Raw genomic sequence first — 17645 nt, 5'->3', positions numbered from 1 at the left:
ATTAAAGATGCTCAGACTATCTTTCTGTCCTAGTAAAATAACTTGTAAGCACCATAGCCCATTCCATTTAAGAGCTTATAAAAGTTTAGACTTCATTTTACGACCACACTTCACAAGACTCCTTCGCACAAATCCCCCCTTTTTTTTTTAATAATAATATTCAAAAACAATATTTATTAATAAATGAAAATTAAAAAAATTCCATGGTTAGGACACTTTGGTACGCCTAACAATCTGCTACTGTTGAAATACTTTGAATTGTTAACTAATTCAGCTAGACGATCGAGGGCATCGGCTATCTATATTTTCTATTCACATACATCCAGATGGATCACGGATAGCAACTGGAGGACTGGGTATGTCTAATGATGTTTCAATTCAATTTGTAAGACCACTTGCTAACTGCCCGTAGATGGTACAATTCGAATTTGGTCTACTGAAGCTATCAACCGTGAAAATGAGAACGAAAATGAAAATGAAGATCTTCCTAAACAGCTGTGTTGTATGAGTACTCATACTGGTACAGTTACTTCAGTACGTTTTAGCCCTAATGGTCAATACCTTGCTTCAGGTAGTGATGATCGAGTAGTTATTATATGGCACAAGGAGGAGTATGTTATTAATTCGTTTTTTAATCTAACTATTAACACAGAGCAATTCCTGGTTTAGGTTCTACGTTTGGATCCGGTGAAAAACACACTGAGAATTGGCGTAGTTACCGACGTTTACTGGGCCACGATAATGGTTAGTGAATATTTTATGTTAAAGTTTCTAATTTTTTTAGATATCCAGGATTTATGTTGGAGTTATGATAGCCAACTTGTAGTGAGTGTCGGATTAGATAGTTCGATTATTGTTTGGAACGGTACTACTTTTGAACGACTAAAGCGAATTGAAGCTCATCAAAGTCACGTGAAAGGTATAACTTTTGACCCCGCGGGTAAGTACTTTGCCACTGAAAGCGATGATAGAACTATAAAGGTCTGGAGAGTAAGTGACTTTTCAATTGAGAAGACCATTACAGGTCCCTTTAACAATTCACCTTTATCAACCTATTTTCGAAGGCCGTCTTGGTCACCGGATGGAAAACATATTGCTGCTCCAAATGCGATGAATGGTCCAGTGTCTTGTGTTTCGATAATAGAGCGTGGAACATGGACCAGTGAAATTAATCTTATCGGACATGAAGGACCTGTTGAGGTTACCGCTTTTAATCCTAAGTTATTCAGAGATAAAAATGATAAACTGGTTTGTATATTGGCTTGTGGTGGTCAAGATCGATCTTTAAGTATCTGGTCAAGCGCTTTACCTCGACCTCTTTTGTCTTGTCAAAATGTTTTCCAAAAAAGTATTGGTGATGTTTGTTGGTCACCAGACGGATTGAGTTTGTTTTTATGCTCGTACGATGGAAATGTCTTAGTATGTACTTTTGAAAAAGAAGAGTTTGGTGACATGGTTAGCGATGAAGAGATATCAAAAGCGTTGGCTAAATATGGTCATGGTCGTCACGGTATAGTGCTTCCTGAATCTGCAAAGCAACTCGAGCTTGAGGAAACCGCCTATGCTATCTTAAAAAAACCGTCTTCTCTTTCTACAACTGACCCAACACTAGTCCCCCAAAGCTCTAGCACTCCAAAAAGTGCTCAGAAGACACCTCAAAAGTTACCCGCTTTTTTACCAAATAGATTGACGGCTGAAACTGTTGACACAAACAAGTTAACAGCTTCTAAAGAACAAATCGCATCACCTAAAAGACCTGGTCCGAGTGATAATGGTAACGAAATACCGACTAAATTTGTTCAGAAAGTTACTATCACGAAAGAAGGTAAAAAGAGAGTTGCTCCACAGCTATTGACCACTCTTAGTGCAACTCCAAGCACTTCTCGGCTAGCTTCTACTCAGTTACAGCATACTGGATCATCCCAACTTCCTCCTCAACAGTTTTCACAACCTATCAATTCATTACCTAAAGGTGGGGTTCCTATACTAATCGTTGGTAACAAAACAAAAGTCAACCATGAAAACGATGAAAGTGATCAGGCTTTACAGGAAGAGAAGATAGAAGAAGGTTTATTAAAGAATTACTATTCTTCTCTAATTGACAGTAGTACTTCGATATCTAACATAAATTTTGAAGCTCCTCGATATAAAACTAATATAGTTCATTCTCTTAATAATGAGCAAAAATACGTTTTGGAGGTGAAAAATGGAACAAGTGAAAAAAATCCAACTAGAATAGTTGCCTTGGAAAATGGAAACACTAAATGGATGGATTACCTTCCAAGACCGGTTATACTGGTTACTGGGAGTATTCATTTTTGGTCAATTGCGTGCGATGATGGATCTCTACATTTGTATTCATTGACAGGTTCAAGACTGCTACCGCCAATAATGATTGAATCTAAGGCTTCATTTTTGCATTGCAATAACGCGTATTTGCTTTGCATTTCTTCAAGCGGAATGGTATATGCTTGGAATGTGGTGAACAAGACTGCTCTATTTACTGCCAATTCATTAGCTCCAATCCTAAGTAGAGTTAGCAACAATGTTACCATTGAAAACAACTCGACTGACATTCCACACGTAGTTATTGCCAGCATCAGCAAGGAAGGGGTCCCCAGTGTTACGCTTTCTACCGGCGAAACGTACGTTTATTCGTCTACAATGCTTTGTTGGCAACGAATTACTGAACCGTGGTGGGCTATAGGAAGTCGGGAGTGGGATTCAAGTGGATTACTGCAAAGCAATACTCAAACCGAAAGTCAGCCGCTCAAAATATATGAACACCGAACTAATAATGTTTTAATGGATTCTGGAAGAGGAAAACTATTACAAAAAATGGTAGCTGATGCAATCACTGAAGAAGGTTATGATGATTTTGAGACCATAGTTACTATTAATCATTTAGAAAACAAAATCGCTTCTGCTCGATTACTTAAGTTGGATGATGAGTTTTTAGTAACAAGCGAAGTTTATGTCAGACTATTAATGCATCATGGTCTTTGGCAAAAATTGGAGGAATTTTTAGGAGAGCTACGAACTCAAACAAAATGTTCAATTAAATTATCAGGAAGAGAAGTTGTTGCAAAAATGTTAGTGGTTTTACGACAAGCAGTACAAACTGATAATGAATTTGATCGTGCAAACAAATTAATAGAAAAATACGCATCAACCTGAAAAAAATTGAGGCTATTTTAAATTTGACTTTTCTTTCTTGCATTCTGTTTAAGTCTAATACAATACTCATTGGAAAAATCTGAATAGTTTTGAAAGCAAAATAATGCATTAATTTTATTCTTTTAATGTCTTATACTATAGATGTTATTCTAAAATAGTCTTCCACTGTGAATATTAGTTAACATTACATTCCAATAAGCAAGAGGAAATTATAAATGGTTTAAAATGTAAATCACATACCAAGTTGTCGCCAAGATAATGCACATTTTCTATGCCGATTCCTTTATTAGTCTCTTTCCTAAACAATTCAAGCATGTTAGTTAATAGTTCAAGTTATGAGTGTCAATAGTATATTACATTTCTTTAGCAGACATTTTTGTAAGCCCAATTGCAGCAGGGGCTTCCTTTCCCTCAGCTGTAACAATCACATATTGATCTTTTTCGATGTCATCAGGCAAATTGCCGCCTTTGGAAACCAAGCCAGGAATCATAATATTGGCACCCGAGAGAAGGAATTTGATAGCTCCTCTGTCTACTCGAACTTGAGTAAAGGCATCCGGACCTAGGCGTATTAGTATATATTTGAACTAAACACAGATATGTTGTTGTCGATTCTGACCAGCTAGACAAAAACCAGAACTCCAATCAAACGTTGCGGTTACGTTAGCTTATACTCACATTTATGAACAAGACGAAGAGAAGGAATGATAGGGCCGTCGAAGTGCTGGAAAAGGATAATTTCGCCATTCAAAGTATACAAAAATAAACGATCCTCACTTAAACAATATCAGTACGACATACTAAAAATCACGGATGCTGATAAGAACGAACCATTTTATTTGAGTTAGTTGTGATTTTTTGGGAATTAACTCATCGATAACTTGTTTTAAGTTAGGATAAGCTTGTACTAGTTTTGCTTTTATTCCTCTTTGAATAGAAGACTTGATTGGAGTAGTTCCCTTTATATCTTCTCTAGAGTTAAATCTGTTGAGGTTAGCAATCATCCTACAAAATTATAAATCCAATTTAGAGCAATACCGTTTGAACATATTATTGAGTATATAGGAGCTGCAGACCATTGCTACAATAAGTTACTAGGTTGTAGCCGCGGTCTCCTCTCGGATGATCCGCGGTGTTGCCGATTACCACCTCGAGGGTTACAAACGTTAGATATATTCATTCATATTTGTGCACGTTTTTGTCTTCTAACAGTAAAAGCCAACTGGTTAAGAGAAGACATAAATCTAGCATATTATTTATTGAGTAATTGTACACTATAGAGATCCAGAATAATATAAGATGACTTCGGAAGCGCCCAGGGTAAAAAATAAGAACCCAGCACCCATCCAAATCTCAGCTGAACAATTGCTCCGAGAAGCTGTAGAACGACAAGATGTGGCGTTTGTTCCTCCAAAAATTAATATCACTGATCTTGAGGAGCTTCAAGAATTTCAAGGTCGAAAACGTAAAGAATTTGAAGATGCCATTCGACGGAATCGTCTCGCTATGGGCCATTGGATGCGATATGGTCAGTGGGAATTAGACCAAAAAGAATTTGCGAGAGCTCGCTCTGTTTTTGAAAGAGCTTTGGATGTAGATTCTACTTATATACCGTTATGGCTGAAATATATTGAATGCGAAATGAAGAATCGAAATATCAACCATGCCAGAAATTTATTTGATCGTGCTGTTACACAGCTTCCCCGTGTTGATAAACTATGGTACAAATACGTATATATGGAGGAAATGTTAGGAAATATCACCGGTTGTAGACAAGTATTTGAAAGATGGCTTAAGTGGGAGCCTGATGAAAACTGTTGGATGAGTTATATTCGAATGGAGAGGAGGTACCATGAAAACGAACGGGCTCGTGGCATATATGAACGATTTGTCGTTGTGCATCCTGAAGTAACGAATTGGCTTCGTTGGGCTCGTTTTGAAGAAGAATGCGGAAATGCTGCAAACGTTCGCCAAGTCTATTTGGCTGCTATAGATGCTCTTGGTCAGGAGTTTCTGAATGAACGGTTTTTTATTGCTTTTGCAAAATTCGAAATTCGTCAAAAGGAATATGAACGAGCTCGCACCATTTTCAAATATGCAATTGATTTTATGCCCCGATCAAAATCTATGGAACTATATAAGGAATACACTCATTTTGAAAAACAATTTGGAGATCATTTGGGCGTTGAGTCTACTGTGCTCGATAAGCGTCGATTACAATACGAAAAGCTATTGAAGGATTCTCCTTATGACTATGACACTTGGCTTGATTTGCTGAAGCTCGAAGAAAGTGCAGGGGATATTAATACTATTCGCGAAACCTACGAAAAAGCTATTGCTAAGGTTCCTGAAGTAGTTGAAAAGAACGCATGGAGACGTTACGTTTATATTTGGTTAAACTATTGCTTATTTGAAGAGATAGATGTGAAGGACGTTGACCGCGCAAGAAAGGTTTACCAAGAAGCTCTCAAGCTTATACCCCATAAAAAATTTACATTTGCCAAATTATGGCTCATGTATGCAATGTTTGAGCTTAGGCAACGTAAGATTGATGTTGCTAGAAAAACGTTGGGTCGTGCGTTGGGAATGTGTCCAAAACCAAAATTATTCCGAGGTTATATTGAATTCGAAGACGCAATTAAGCAGTTTGACAGGTGTCGAATTCTTTATGAAAAATGGATTCTTTATGATCCCGAGGCTTGTGCTCCCTGGCTTGGTTACGCTGCCTTAGAGACTAAGCTTGGAGATAGTGATCGTGCTCGCGCTTTATATAATTTGGCTGTAAACCAGCCTATTTTGGAAACCCCAGAGCTTGTGTGGAAGGCTTATATTGATTTTGAATTCGAGGAAATGGAATACGGAAAAGCTAGAAGTATTTACCAGCAGTTACTACGGACTGCACCTCATGTTAAAGTTTGGATTAGTTTTGCAAACTTTGAAATTGCCCATCTGGAGGACGATGACGAAGAACCACCGAATGAAGAAGTGGCTTCTCCAACCGCTGTTGTGCGTGCGCGAAATGTTTTTGAAAATGCATTGGCCCATTTACGCCAGCAGGGTTTGAAGGAAGAGCGAGTTGTATTACTTGAAGCATGGAAACAATTTGAGGCAATGCATGGCACGGAAGATACACGTAAGCATGTCTCTTCACTAATGCCACAGGTTGTTAAGAAACGCCGTAGACTTGAAGACGGTTCATTCGAAGAATATTTGGACTATCTGTTTCCGGATACGGCGACTGATCAAGGAGATAAGATGCGCAAAATGCTCGAACTTTCGCGAAAATGGAAAGAGGAAATGGCTAAAAAGAAGCTGGAGGCCTAGATTACATATGACATTTATTGGCGCTATCAGTTTAATATTTAGTAATCGTGTAAAATATTAGTAATTAATTGTTTACGAGGCAATGGGTCATGTAAATGGACGTTGTTACGAAGTTGAGGATATTCAGCGCTTTGGACTGTTCGGATAATAATAAAATAACTGTTTTTGCATTTGAAAGGCCGGAATGGCGCGTAGAAATAAGACAAGCAATCCATATTAGTATTATTAACCTTGAGTTTCGATCTGAGTTTACTTACTAAGCAAGATAAGCGAAAAATTTATGGATATTATGTTGAGGGAATCACACTTGTAGAAATGAGAAAGTTGTAAACATGACAATTTTGAAGAATCCAACGCAATTCGTAAATAACACATTAAAATACAATAAAATGAAAAATCCAATCCAAAATATATTTAATATGTACATATTTATATTTATAAATTGATTGTTCTTTACCTTGCCCCATTGACATACGATCGAGTATCTACCAGTGCGACTAATTTTAGTTTTGTTACTCAAAGTGGCAGGACTCACAGGTAAAGAAGCGGCTGGTTTGGAGTTGTGCTGATCTGATGAACTTGTCAATCAAATGAGATTACAAAATCTGACATTGGTTATTTTCAGCACTGACAGCTTATTCGGACCGGTTTACCCAAATGTTCTGCTAAAGTGAATTTACAGAATACAAAAATCGGCTTATGCGACCAACGTATTAGGCAACATTTTGACTTAAAAGAAAAAATTCATACACAGATTCTGCTAAAAACTTAAAGACACAAAGATGTTCGTATGAATAAAAAATGACTGACTATAGTGAAAGAAATACCAACTGTTGCTAGTTAAAGTTGCAGCAAGTTTTTTGAGTTATTGTTGCCGAGATGTCGATCTCTTCAAAGGTAACATCCAGCATCAAAGATCGCCGAGAGTTCCCAACCATTATAGCCAGTAACAACCCAGCATACTTTGCGTTATGGTGCCTTAAAGGTACGTTCACTGACGATCGTTTTCAAACTCGGTTGACACTCGGGTGAAATGAAGTTGCCTTCTGTCAACTGCCACTTCCAAGAATCTGAATAAGAGAACGAGGATCCGGGAAATTTTCGTAAAAAGAATTCATTCAATTAAAATTAAGGGACTTGCAAAAACTATTTACTGTGGTTTTTAAGCTAAATCCTTGCGATTATAAGAAAACACTTATTCTTTGTTTATCAACAAGGCTGATTTAGCTTCACCACCGTTTTCCTTTTCCAAATCCTAACATTTTTCTTCGAACTTTACTTTTTTAATTGATGCAAATCATCTTGTGCTATTCTCTCTTCTCTTACTCTTGTCAGCTGTGATTTGATTTTCCACTAATCTTGTCTAAAAAGGTACTGAGCATATCCTTTATTTTTATTTTCAAGGTTATTGTGGTTTTCATCAAACTATTCTTATTCATTCTCTCTTTGTATCTTCGTTAATCTCGGGTTTTTTTTGTTTGCCACTTCTCTCTTTCTTTAGCCTCGTGATTTTAGCAGACCCCGGGTTACAACTTTTTCGTTGTTATACTTCCTATTGTTGAACTTACTTGATCTGTGTCGCTTCTCGGCTAAAAAAGTGCCCTTGCTCCTTACTTCCTTTTTCTTTTAGTATTTTTTTTGCTCCTTTATCAGTTCTTGACTTCAAGCTTGAGCTAACCGTAGTCCCTTTTACGTTTACTCGTTTTGAAGAATAATTGGTGTAGATTGCTTAAAAGGATTTCAAATTCGGCGGGACTTAAAATCTGCGAAAACAGTAATTTTTATTTTTTTTCGTTTTCGTGATTTTGGGGCACTACTTATTCTTCCTGCTATCGGCGTTTGTTCTTGGTTTTTCTCTTCGGTTATTGCGTTTACACACAGCAGTTTTGAAAATTATTGAGTAAAATTTTGGTATTCGAAAACTGCTTGTCTTTAACTAAAAAAAATATTATCACATCGTTCGTTTTACGCCAATCTTTGCGTTTGCCAGTAATTTATACTGCAGCAATTGTCTTTAAAAAACTTTATACGTGTTAAATATATTATTAAAGAAAGATGAGGGAATCGAACGTTAGCATCGTATGGAATAACAAAGCTTCTGTCACTATCAATACAGTCCTTTATGATCGACGTGCGCTTGACTGTGACTCCGAAATGTCATTAATGAATTCATTAAGCCATCTCGTTTATTTGACTTCGACTTCACCGAAAATTCGTGAGATCCTTACTATGGATGGTGGTTTGATGCGTTTAATGAATATTTTACGTGCCGGACGTGGACAAACATTTGCCCGAATGACAATATGGCAGCTAGCTCTTCAGTGTGTCGTAAATGTTGGGATACGTGGGTCTGAAGCTATTCGAATTCGTGTTGTGGAAGCTGGTATCGTTCCTATTGTTGTCACCCTTTTAGATGATTTTTTGTTTGCGCTTGAGTCCGTTGTTTCTCACCATTCTCGATTTCAATTTTCCCTTACACCTTCTACTACCCCTCCTCCATCATCCGCATCTGCTCCATTCCCCATTAATTCTAATATTAGCAATTCTCTTGATTCTGTGTCTCAACACAATTCATCTGCTGACTCTTTGTTCGTCAACGGTGATGTACCATCTCCATTTGGAGCTAGTACGGCAAGCTCTAGCTCTAGAAGAGTTTATTCGGTGGATTTACGGGATAGTGGAGATGTCCAACTTCCAAATCAATCTACGTTTCGACATTCCGTGAATCGTGATTTATTGGGATCAAGCTCTACCACTAGTCATGATCGATCCTCCGGCTCCATTTATTCAAATGATTCATTTCAAGATCCTCGTGTTCAAGCAAACTCTCCATTAACCATTCAAAGAATTTCATCAGCTGCACCCTCTACTCCTACTTCTACTGAAAATGTTAATTATAACATGACTACCCCTTCTTCTCCTTCATACTCTCGTCAAACAGGCCCTGCTAGTGAGACAATTAATGACGAGATAGACTCTCCAAATTTTTTCTTTCCAACTCCGCTTAATATTATGACTACTACTCAGGATTCATCACGGGATGTGCAATTGTCTTTAAATAATGTTCAATCACAGGCCTTGAATAATCGTCAGCGTCGTAATCAACTTTTACCTGGTGTTCCTTCTACATCTGCGTTATTAGATGGCCGCAGGCCCGAAAATGTAGTTGATTATCACGGGATTGCCTCATTCTTTGACAACTTTGATAAGAAGATTAATAAACTCCCTCGTGAAGAAGATATACTTTTTGGTTTGCAAATTCTTGCTTATACTAGTAAAAACTATTTCCATATGCGTCCTTACTTCGAGTCTTCTAAAGATGTTCCAAGTTTACGTATGTCGCCCTTACGTAGCGGCAGTAAAACGTGGAATATTTTTCAGTTAGTCGAGCAGTTCACCTTGAAATTCTACCCCCCACAAGTTCAATACTGGGCCAGAGCTATCATGAATAATTACTGTCGGAAAGATGAAAGTCATGGTGGTATACGTCGATGCGCCAATTTGTTATGTAACAAATGGGAAGAGCACAGTCGTCAATTTGCTAAATGCAGAAGATGCCGACGTACAAAATATTGCAGTAAAGAATGCCAGCATCAAGCATGGCCGGGACATAGTCGATGGTGTCGCGTAATTCATAAAGATGGCAGGAATTCCAAACGAGAGAGCTCAAAAATAAACTCAGTCACTGAAAGCGAATCAACAGCATCCCCGGCTGCATCTGTTATTCCTGTTGGAACAGAATCTGTAACTTCAAGCACTCAGAGTGATAGCAGATTGTAGTACTAATGACAGTTTAATGACAATTTCTATCCATTTCTTACTAGGTATGCTTACGCTTCAAATAGACTTACAGTTGGAGGTCACACATATTCTTTTAATCATTTTTCCGGCATTCAATACTACGTTTTGAATTCATTCCTTAATTCCCTTTGCCATCAATTATTATTTCATGTGCCGTGAAGAATATGAATTTCAGCTAACTCTTTACTCGCAATTAAGTTAATCGTTTAACCTTTTTTTATGCAATTAATTGCCGATACATTCAGATTTGTTCTTCTTATTATGGATATCGTGTGGTTTTAGCAGGGCAATAATCATGAAAGCTTTTGAAACCTACAGGGAGGTACGAAGGTGTGGAGGCCACTGTCCTAATTTATTAAAACTTCGAGTTTCTTTTCCGACTGTCCTTCTGTTGCTTATCGTTTTTTCTCGTAACTTAAATGCTTTTACTTAAAATAATAAACTTTTTTCTTTTCAACTTGTTTTTGTTTGACTTGGTTACTTATTAATAAATTAGTCAAAAATTATACATAGCTTTTTCGGAATAGTTAAACCTATGAACAGGGCTAAAGCAATACGATGTGATATTGCATGAAGGCTAAAGCTTTTTGTACTTGTATACCTGGAAGTCAAGAAATAGATCGTACTAATGATGCTTTCGCTAAATTGACTAAACGAAAGTATTATTTCAAGTTATCTTGTCTGTTGACGCTAATATTTATAGAACATTTAGGAGGAATCAATATTATAATGAATTCAGTATTTCTCTATTAGTAGAACAGACTTTGTAATTTGCTTATTACTATAAAATTAAACCAACTCACTTGCAAATAGTGAACTGGAAGAAGTACCGTAGTTTAAGCATAACCATTATACAGTTGAGACAGCAATAAATTGAAGGCTGCTGTATTCAGTGCACTTGTGCTGCATTAAATTGATCTTTAAACCTATTTTTATCTTTGGTTTTCGAAATGCTGCCCCAAGATGACATGACTGATGAAATGAAATCATTGGCAAGCCGTTTAGAAGACACCACTCAGGCTTTTTATGACTTGGCATTGATCGTTTATAACCTTGAAGATACTACTCCATCTGATGCCATTCCTGAAAGCCTTGATACTCTTATCAGAGATCTCAAATCTCTTCCTGACATATCTAGAAAGGTGAATAACTTAATCCCTCAAGACGTCTTGGAATATATTGAACAAGGTCGAAATCCAGATGTATATGCTAGACAATTCAGTGAATTGGTTCAAAAAGATAATCAGTATGTCAACGGGAAGCTATATGCTATAGAGGGATTTCAAAAGGCTTTTGCCGAAGAAATTAAACAGGCTTATCCTGAGGTATCAAGTGTGGTTGATAAAATTTTAAACGAGGGAAAAGTCGAATCTACAGTTTCATGATTGCACCATAGTCAAAATTAATGATTTCGGATTTTTTTGAGGTATGAAAAAGCGTACAACTCTTACCGATAATTCAGCTACCTGCTTACCTACAGTATCTATCATTGAATTAAAAAGGGGAAATTCTGAATTATTAACTAGTACTGTAAAACTTCATCTAAAATTTCAATGCACAACTTTCGTTCCTCAGCTGACGCAGGTTCATAATTCGGCTGTATAATTTTATGGAGCAAATGAAAGTTCGAAAATGAGTTTTGATAGAAAATTTTTCTTTTGTTATTTGCATTGATATCATGATTTTTCGTTTGCATACGAGATCCAAATATGTAACGATACTCCATCACTTCTTCATCTTCCTTGACCCAAAACTTGTTAGCTTAAATTCCTTTACAAAAAATTATTTGCTTACGTAGAAAACATAAATTCTGTCTTTGTTTGCTGATTTTGATGTCCCTGATTTCACGGCTCCATTTATTGATTTATTATGGTCGAGATTAGTACCTCCCTCAGTTTTTTTACACAATTTGATCGGTTGGTTTTTTACAACGTTCGAATGGTTGGACTGACTTTGTGATTTTAGCTCAAACTTGGGTAAATAAGGAGATGCATGTGAGTTATCATTGCCAATAATATCGACATTACCAGAGGATGTTTGGCTTTCACTGGAAGATATATAATTTTGGCTTAATGGAAACGAGTTTATTAAACCATCACTTTTTCCTATAACAAGCACATCATTGATGATTTTCGGAGAGTTTTTATGGTGTTCTTGGTTAAGAAGGTAATCTGATAGCTTCTCACTTTTGTATCTTTTATCGGCTTTTGTATTCTTATCTACTAAAGTAACGTTTCGAGACTTAGCTTTCTTTAATTGTTTACTTTCAGAAAATGTTTCCTTATTTGAAATAATGTCAAACGCTGTCACAGTTCCTTGATTTGTTATTTTGGAAAAGTCGCTTTCCCGATAAATCTCAAATGTTGGTTTTCTTTTTCCACACATGGTTGTGGATTTGGTATAATTTTCCATTTTTAATTAATTTCCGTGATCCTCTTTTCTTTTAGTCTTGAATTACCCATTCACTTTGGTTGTTGTCTTAGTAGTATGGTATGGAATGTAAACAAACAAACTCACGAACGAATGCCTTTTAAGTGGCTACAAATTTAGGATACCAAATTCTCTATTTAATTGGTTAAAATGTTATGTATTTGTTTTTTGTATTATTTGACGGTTAAAATTAAGCATGTATGCATCCATTTTACATAAATAATGTTGTGCTGCTTTTTTGAGATGGACGGTATACTATAATGGCTTTAGATATCTCGAAAACAACTTTACTTTTTAAATTATGTTAATTAAAAGAAAACATTTTTTAAAGCGCGTTACTTACAAAGATTGACTACAACTAGTGTGCAAAAAAAATAAATTAATTAAACACCTTATCAGTTAAACGCAATAAAATTGGCAATAATATAAACAAAGGCGCACGGTTGCTAAAAGGTTGACTAAAAAGGGATTGTATCTAATAAGTCGAATACAGTAATATATATCTAGTGCATGACCCAACTAAAAGACTCATAATCTTAAAAAATTATAATTGTCCAAGATAAATAAGGCACTCATATTAAAGAGATGGAAGGTAGAATCATTAAGAAGATGTTGAAGGCAAGATGAAATGCTTTTTAACCTTCGCACCCCTTGATATCAATCGATCATTACCAATTAATTAGGTATTCAAATCCATTAAAAAGGAAAGCTTATTAATTATTCCAAACGATTATGATCGCCAAAAGGATTGTTTACATCCAAATCTTCTGATCTCTGAGCATTAGAACCTCCGCTACTCGAGCGAGATATGTAAGAAGCCCGATCATCAAGGTGACGAGAATATGAAGAACTATAGGATCCACTATCTGAACTATAATCTGAGTTTTCGGAGCATTTTTCCTTGAATGCATCAATGGCTGTCACAATTTCATCGTTTGCCTTCAAGAGATTGGCTAACCACATCTCGTCTTGAATAGCTTGTATGTAGCGCAACAAGGAGCGATGAGCACGTTTACAATCCACATAATAAACCATGATTTGCTTGTTTTTGGCCGGATTTTCTGTGTTAGGATTGATTCGGACAAGGCTATTAGAAAGATTGGTAGCAGCCATGCTGGAAGAGGCTATCAATCTTTCTAAAATTGGACCAACCTTTTTAAGATTGATAGTGGGTTGTTCAGAATGCGAAGCAGATGATTGTCGTTGAGGAAGTCGAGATACTAAACTACTCATGCTTTCCATTCCACGAACATTAGAATAGTCATTGTGCCAAAGTTTGATCATATGGATAGCACGCTTACGAACGGGTTTAGAATATTCAGAATTTGTTGCACATTGCAACATTCGGTCTTCCAATTTTTCGTCTGAGAAATTTTGTAAAAAATGAGAGCCAGCATTTTCAATTAAAGCCTGGAGAATAACAAGTGCCCGAACTTGTTCATGAGGTGTACTGTACTTTAACTTCTTACGAAGGGTACGAGAAGCCTCTCGCGGACCAGTAACAGTTAAATTAACGGCTTCAGATAATTGAACGATACCAGACAAATCCTCATCGTCGGTATCTCTAGAGGTTAAACGATCGATATAAGTGGTGACAGCAGTAATTGGAACTGTTTCACTGAAAATTCCCATTATAAATAAGATGAAATAGTGATTTTAATTATTCACTGAGATAATGATAGCTTGAGTGTTTGATGGCTTGATGGAACAAATTAAAGTCTGAAAATATATAGCAGCAAGGAATAATTTTCAATCGATTGTAAACGGACCTTCCAATAAACGAAAGTAGTACCTTCTGGTTGTTCTTTCAAGTAAAATTTTATGAAGTTTTAAAGCTATCGAATAGAAAAGTTGTCTATATTTGCAAAAAGAAGAAGGATTTTGGTGTGTGTCGTATAGATAAAGAATATCATATTACACTACGTTCCAAAGTTGTGATACAAAAATAATTAACGAAATGAAGAATGAAAAAGATCATAAATTAACCCGAAAATTGATGCTTGAATTTTAGAGAAGATTATGCAATTTTTGTTAATTTATTTGCTAGCAAAATATCCTGTAGATATAGATTCTCAGCTGATATTTACTAATTCTGTATGCCGGAATAATATTAAGTAATAATTAAATGATAGTTATTAACAACTTATTATGAAAAAAACTAGCTTAAAAAAAAATTTTTTTGAATAAATGAGTATTATTGAATTTATATGTTTTAAATATAAAACACAAATTCCTGTATCACCCACCGTATACATAGAAACAAAAATATATGTATATATATTCGTATAATATATCTATAAACTACGAAAGGCCGATGTCACAATTTGTAAGATTTATAAAAAAAGAAATCCAGAAAACTTTTAGAAATTAAAGTTACTTCTAATCTCAAAAGCTAATATTAAAAACAGTTAGCCTACGTGAATTTTTTTTTTTTGTAATTCTAACCCAACTGTTGTAAGTGTGCATTGTTTTATTCATTCAATTCTTTTATACATTTATTTACCGTTTTTCTCAATTTGTCTATTGCGCCCTGTTATTAACTGAGCGTAGTGCAAATACATAACATGTTTATAGTTACAAATTTTAGAAATGGTAAATTACTAGTCGAATTTTATTTAAACGAAAAGCTGAAAGCTATCATCCTTTATTCTTTTCAAACCGAAAGAAATTGTATTGAGACGAATTCATTAATAGTTAATTTAAGCAAACGTAAACATGTAAATTAGAAATCGCCAAAATCGTTCTCTTCATACTTACTACTAGAAAAAAGCATAGAGAAGCTTCCAAATTTGAACTATATGTAATTATTCAGTTTCATTTCATACGTACATTAATTAAATATTTTCTTTAACTACTTATTTTCGGTTACCTAGAGAAAATTAGTATAACTAGGCATGAGGTAAGTCATCTCTTGCCAACCACCAACACACTGAGCATAACAGGTTTTCAGAAAATCCATCCATCTTACACCAATGTTTATCATTAACTGGTTCTACGATGCTCTTGCCATGCTTGGTCTTGTCAACAAGCATGCCAAGATGCTGTTTTTGGGTTTAGATAACGCCGGAAAGACCACCTTGCTACACATGCTGAAAGTATGTTTGACTTCTACTCTCCTTGATTATCCTTATACTAATTATTTAGAATGACCGTTTAGCTGTAATGCAACCAACTTTACATCCTACTTCAGAAGAACTGGCTATTGGCAACGTTCGATTTACTACTTTCGATTTGGGAGGTCATCAACAGGGTATGTAGTCACAGAGTTGTTTTTCTAAATCATGGAGATTTTGTAAGAGTTGGAATGTCTTTAGAATAATTAATTTTTTTTCGCTTAAAATTCTTTTTTGTATAAAGTTGTTTGAATTTCTATATCGTCTCATATGTCGTTGGCTAGTTTATCAGTGGGCCGTTTTGTTCTCATGATCTTTGTTTTTTCTTTGCAATTTCTTCTATGATTTTGGATTCTCTATCTGATTTTATGTATTTTTACTAATTTTCTTATAGCTCGCCGCTTGTGGAGAGATTATTTCCCCGAGGTTAATGGCATTGTTTACTTGGTTGACTGCTGTGACTTTGAACGCCTTTCTGAATCAAAGGCCGAACTAGATGCCTTATTGGCCATGGAAGAACTTGCTCGCGTCCCCTTTTTGATTCTTGGCAATAAAATCGATGCCCCTGGTGCTATTTCTGAAGATGAACTCAAGGCGGCCCTTGGACTTTATCAGACCACTGGTAAGGGCGTGTCTAAACCCGTTCCTGGAATCCGACCTATCGAAGTATTCATGTGCTCGGTGGTCCTTCGCCAAGGTTATGGCGAAGGCTTCAAGTGGCTTGCTCAATACGTCTAAGTTACCCCATTGCATCCTCTTAAAAACCTTTCACTTTGAATGACGCCCGTTCCAAATTTCCCTAATTGTTTGCTCAGCGCTTACATAGATTCGCCCAATTCAGATTTACAAACTTGATGACAAGTCTTTTTTGTTATATGATATTCGTGCGGTCAATTGTTTTCATCTACGGAGCATTTGTCTTTACTGACTTTGCAGTATGCTCCTATGCTGATAACGTATTGTGTATTATCCGTTAGCCCATTTTTTTCAGTTGTGATTCTAAAGCTTGATTATTGGTTCTTCAGAGATATTTACTTATCTTTTGTGAATATGATCATATATAGATGATAATCTATAAAGTTTCGTAGAGCACCATATTGTAAGTGTCCCATAATTCATCTAAATCCGAGCTAGCTATGTGTATCACTTTTAAAATCTTTTCGGCATGAGAGACGATTCCAACCACTCTGATCATAGTTGCCGGTTTAGTTAAAAGAGGCGATATTTCGCAACATGAGTAATATTTAGCAAATATCGCTGGTGATTTTTGTCCACGAAATGCGTCTTCAAAGTAGTAGAGGATGACATTGCCGACTTTTTTTGCAGAGCGCACTTTTGCTATAACGTTAGATTTCATTTTTATGCAATAAAACCAACATATATTGAGAGCAAACATAATAGACCTTACCAAAAAATTCAACTATAATGCATACATCTCTTCGTTTCATCCTGAATACTGCTAAGACTTCTCCTACACGAAAACATGTTCTCAAAACACTTTCCGAAGAAAGACCGTGTATTGCGGAGTTAAATTCTCCAACTTTTGGAAACTGTTTACGCGTAGGTACTGTTTCAGTTTTAGTTTTTTCGCCTTCGTTCTCATGAGAATTCAGGTCCAACTTGTCGTTTTCTAGAAATTGAATATCGCGTTTTTCCAAATTCTTTGTGTTTCTGTCAAGTCCATAAACATTTTGAACGTCAATTTTGGTTTTTTTTTGTTTCAGAGTAGTTTCAGATTTAATAAATTGAACAGTTTGACTAAATTCTTCTCCTATTCTATTGGCATGACGCTTCATTGTT

The 17645-nt window shown here is 35.9% G+C and overlaps 9 protein-coding genes and 10 long non-coding RNA genes across 19 annotated transcripts; 8 read left to right on the top strand and 11 right to left on the bottom strand.

Annotated features, from left to right (window-relative positions):
* The first annotated feature begins 112 nt into the window (after positions 1 to 112).
* On the top strand, positions 113 to 3396 carry hip1 (histone chaperone Hip1). Its single transcript, NM_001022496.3, has 5 exons — positions 113 to 220; positions 279 to 356; positions 413 to 611; positions 653 to 744; positions 785 to 3396. Exons 1-5 carry the CDS (start codon positions 184 to 186, stop codon positions 3175 to 3177), a joined length of 2799 nt encoding a protein of 932 aa, NP_596575.1. The 5' UTR covers positions 113 to 183; the 3' UTR covers positions 3178 to 3396.
* Positions 172 to 1267, bottom strand: SPOM_SPNCRNA.1638. The gene has a single exon (NR_150533.1). It is a non-coding gene; the product is annotated as a non-coding RNA (long non-coding RNA).
* On the bottom strand, positions 1861 to 2123 carry SPOM_SPNCRNA.6276. Its single transcript, NR_195626.1, has one exon. It is a non-coding gene; the product is annotated as a non-coding RNA (long non-coding RNA).
* SPOM_SPNCRNA.6275 lies at positions 2291 to 3052 on the bottom strand. Its single transcript, NR_195625.1, has one exon. It is a non-coding gene; the product is annotated as a non-coding RNA (long non-coding RNA).
* tma20 (RNA-binding protein Tma20) lies at positions 3262 to 4237 on the bottom strand. The gene is made up of 6 exons (NM_001022495.4): positions 4216 to 4237; positions 4009 to 4161; positions 3856 to 3953; positions 3535 to 3739; positions 3418 to 3475; positions 3262 to 3342 (listed from the first exon to the last, which is right to left on the bottom strand). The coding sequence occupies exons 1-6, from the start codon at positions 4224 to 4226 to the stop codon at positions 3322 to 3324; spliced, it is 546 nt and encodes a 181-aa protein (NP_596574.2). The 5' UTR covers positions 4227 to 4237; the 3' UTR covers positions 3262 to 3321.
* SPOM_SPNCRNA.6274 lies at positions 3551 to 4289 on the top strand. Its single transcript, NR_195624.1, has one exon. It is a non-coding gene; the product is annotated as a non-coding RNA (long non-coding RNA).
* A 17-nt stretch (positions 4290 to 4306) lies between these two features.
* SPOM_SPNCRNA.6273 lies at positions 4307 to 4883 on the bottom strand. The gene has a single exon (NR_195623.1). It is a non-coding gene; the product is annotated as a non-coding RNA (long non-coding RNA).
* Positions 4385 to 6678, top strand: cwf4. The gene has a single exon (NM_001022494.3). The coding sequence runs from the start codon at positions 4477 to 4479 to the stop codon at positions 6499 to 6501; it is 2025 nt and encodes a 674-aa protein (NP_596573.1). The 5' UTR covers positions 4385 to 4476; the 3' UTR covers positions 6502 to 6678.
* On the bottom strand, positions 5448 to 7339 carry SPOM_SPNCRNA.1637. The gene has a single exon (NR_150532.1). It is a non-coding gene; the product is annotated as a non-coding RNA (long non-coding RNA).
* Positions 6691 to 6990, top strand: SPOM_SPNCRNA.6272. Its single transcript, NR_195622.1, has one exon. It is a non-coding gene; the product is annotated as a non-coding RNA (long non-coding RNA).
* A 210-nt stretch (positions 7340 to 7549) lies between the features above and the next one.
* mub1 (armadillo-type fold protein, zf-MYND type zinc finger protein, Mub1-Rad6-Ubr2 ubiquitin ligase complex Mub1) lies at positions 7550 to 10928 on the top strand. Its single transcript, NM_001022493.3, has one exon. It carries the CDS (start codon positions 8557 to 8559, stop codon positions 10279 to 10281), a length of 1725 nt encoding a protein of 574 aa, NP_596572.1. The 5' UTR covers positions 7550 to 8556; the 3' UTR covers positions 10282 to 10928.
* SPOM_SPNCRNA.6271 lies at positions 7760 to 8190 on the bottom strand. Its single transcript, NR_195621.1, has one exon. It is a non-coding gene; the product is annotated as a non-coding RNA (long non-coding RNA).
* SPOM_SPNCRNA.6270 lies at positions 8724 to 10725 on the bottom strand. The gene has a single exon (NR_195620.1). It is a non-coding gene; the product is annotated as a non-coding RNA (long non-coding RNA).
* A 212-nt stretch (positions 10929 to 11140) lies between the features above and the next one.
* Positions 11141 to 13010, top strand: med10 (mediator complex subunit Med10). The gene has a single exon (NM_001022492.3). The coding sequence runs from the start codon at positions 11253 to 11255 to the stop codon at positions 11685 to 11687; it is 435 nt and encodes a 144-aa protein (NP_596571.2). The 5' UTR covers positions 11141 to 11252; the 3' UTR covers positions 11688 to 13010.
* mde2 lies at positions 11825 to 12714 on the bottom strand (the record flags this gene model as incomplete). The annotated part of the gene is made up of 2 exons (NM_001022491.2): positions 11825 to 12043; positions 12097 to 12714. 2 exons carry the CDS (start codon positions 12712 to 12714, stop codon positions 11825 to 11827), a joined length of 837 nt encoding a protein of 278 aa, NP_596570.2.
* Positions 13011 to 13094: 84 nt separating the features above from the next.
* On the bottom strand, positions 13095 to 14597 carry lsb5. Its single transcript, NM_001022490.3, has one exon. It carries the CDS (start codon positions 14362 to 14364, stop codon positions 13450 to 13452), a length of 915 nt encoding a protein of 304 aa, NP_596569.1. The 5' UTR covers positions 14365 to 14597; the 3' UTR covers positions 13095 to 13449.
* On the top strand, positions 13143 to 14532 carry SPOM_SPNCRNA.6269. The gene has a single exon (NR_195619.1). It is a non-coding gene; the product is annotated as a non-coding RNA (long non-coding RNA).
* Positions 14598 to 15648: 1051 nt separating the features above from the next.
* On the top strand, positions 15649 to 16924 carry sar1 (ADP-ribosylation factor Sar1). The gene is made up of 3 exons (NM_001022489.3): positions 15649 to 15827; positions 15877 to 15982; positions 16240 to 16924. The coding sequence occupies exons 1-3, from the start codon at positions 15705 to 15707 to the stop codon at positions 16581 to 16583; spliced, it is 573 nt and encodes a 190-aa protein (NP_596568.1). The 5' UTR covers positions 15649 to 15704; the 3' UTR covers positions 16584 to 16924.
* mug37 lies at positions 16350 to 17641 on the bottom strand (the record flags this gene model as incomplete). The annotated part of the gene is made up of 2 exons (NM_001022488.3): positions 16350 to 17183; positions 17254 to 17641. The coding sequence occupies 2 exons, from the start codon at positions 17639 to 17641 to the stop codon at positions 16918 to 16920; spliced, it is 654 nt and encodes a 217-aa protein (NP_596567.1). The 3' UTR covers positions 16350 to 16917.
* Positions 17642 to 17645: the final 4 nt, after the last annotated feature.

Source organism: Schizosaccharomyces pombe (assembly GCF_000002945.2).
Source record: "Schizosaccharomyces pombe strain 972h- genome assembly, chromosome: II".
NCBI classification, from domain to species: Eukaryota; Fungi; Ascomycota; class Schizosaccharomycetes; order Schizosaccharomycetales; family Schizosaccharomycetaceae; genus Schizosaccharomyces; species Schizosaccharomyces pombe.
The sequence above is the reverse complement of the archived record's forward strand: the minus strand, read 5'-3'. Positions and strand labels throughout refer to the sequence as shown.

Excerpts from the sequence above, each read along its gene's own strand:
- lsb5 (NM_001022490.3), bottom strand. The coding sequence starts at position 14,364 with ATGGGAATTTTCAGTGAAACAGTTCCAATTACTGCTGTCACCACTTAT.
- cwf4 (NM_001022494.3), top strand. The coding sequence starts at position 4,477 with ATGACTTCGGAAGCGCCCAGGGTAAAAAATAAGAACCCAGCACCCATC.
- tma20 (NM_001022495.4), bottom strand. Across the intron at positions 3,740-3,855 it reads TCTTCGTCTTGTTCATAAAT|GTCCGGATGCCTTTACTCAA; the intron begins GTGAGTATAAGC and ends TAATACGCCTAG. Across the intron at positions 3,343-3,417 it reads ATTATCTTGGCGACAACTTG|TGGAAGACTATTTTAGAATA; the intron begins GTATGTGATTTA and ends TAATATTCACAG.
- hip1 (NM_001022496.3), top strand. The coding sequence starts at position 184 with ATGAAAATTAAAAAAATTCCATGGTTAGGACACTTTG. Across the intron at positions 357-412 it reads GATAGCAACTGGAGGACTGG|ATGGTACAATTCGAATTTGG; the intron begins GTATGTCTAATG and ends AACTGCCCGTAG. Across the intron at positions 612-652 it reads ATTATATGGCACAAGGAGGA|AGCAATTCCTGGTTTAGGTT; the intron begins GTATGTTATTAA and ends CTATTAACACAG.
- med10 (NM_001022492.3), top strand. The coding sequence starts at position 11,253 with ATGCTGCCCCAAGATGACATGACTGATGAAATGAAATCATTGGCAAGC.
- sar1 (NM_001022489.3), top strand. The coding sequence starts at position 15,705 with ATGTTTATCATTAACTGGTTCTACGATGCTCTTGCCATGCTTGGTCTT. Across the intron at positions 15,828-15,876 it reads CCTTGCTACACATGCTGAAA|AATGACCGTTTAGCTGTAAT; the intron begins GTATGTTTGACT and ends CTAATTATTTAG. Across the intron at positions 15,983-16,239 it reads TTTGGGAGGTCATCAACAGG|CTCGCCGCTTGTGGAGAGAT; the intron begins GTATGTAGTCAC and ends ATTTTCTTATAG.
- mub1 (NM_001022493.3), top strand. The coding sequence starts at position 8,557 with ATGAGGGAATCGAACGTTAGCATCGTATGGAATAACAAAGCTTCTGTC.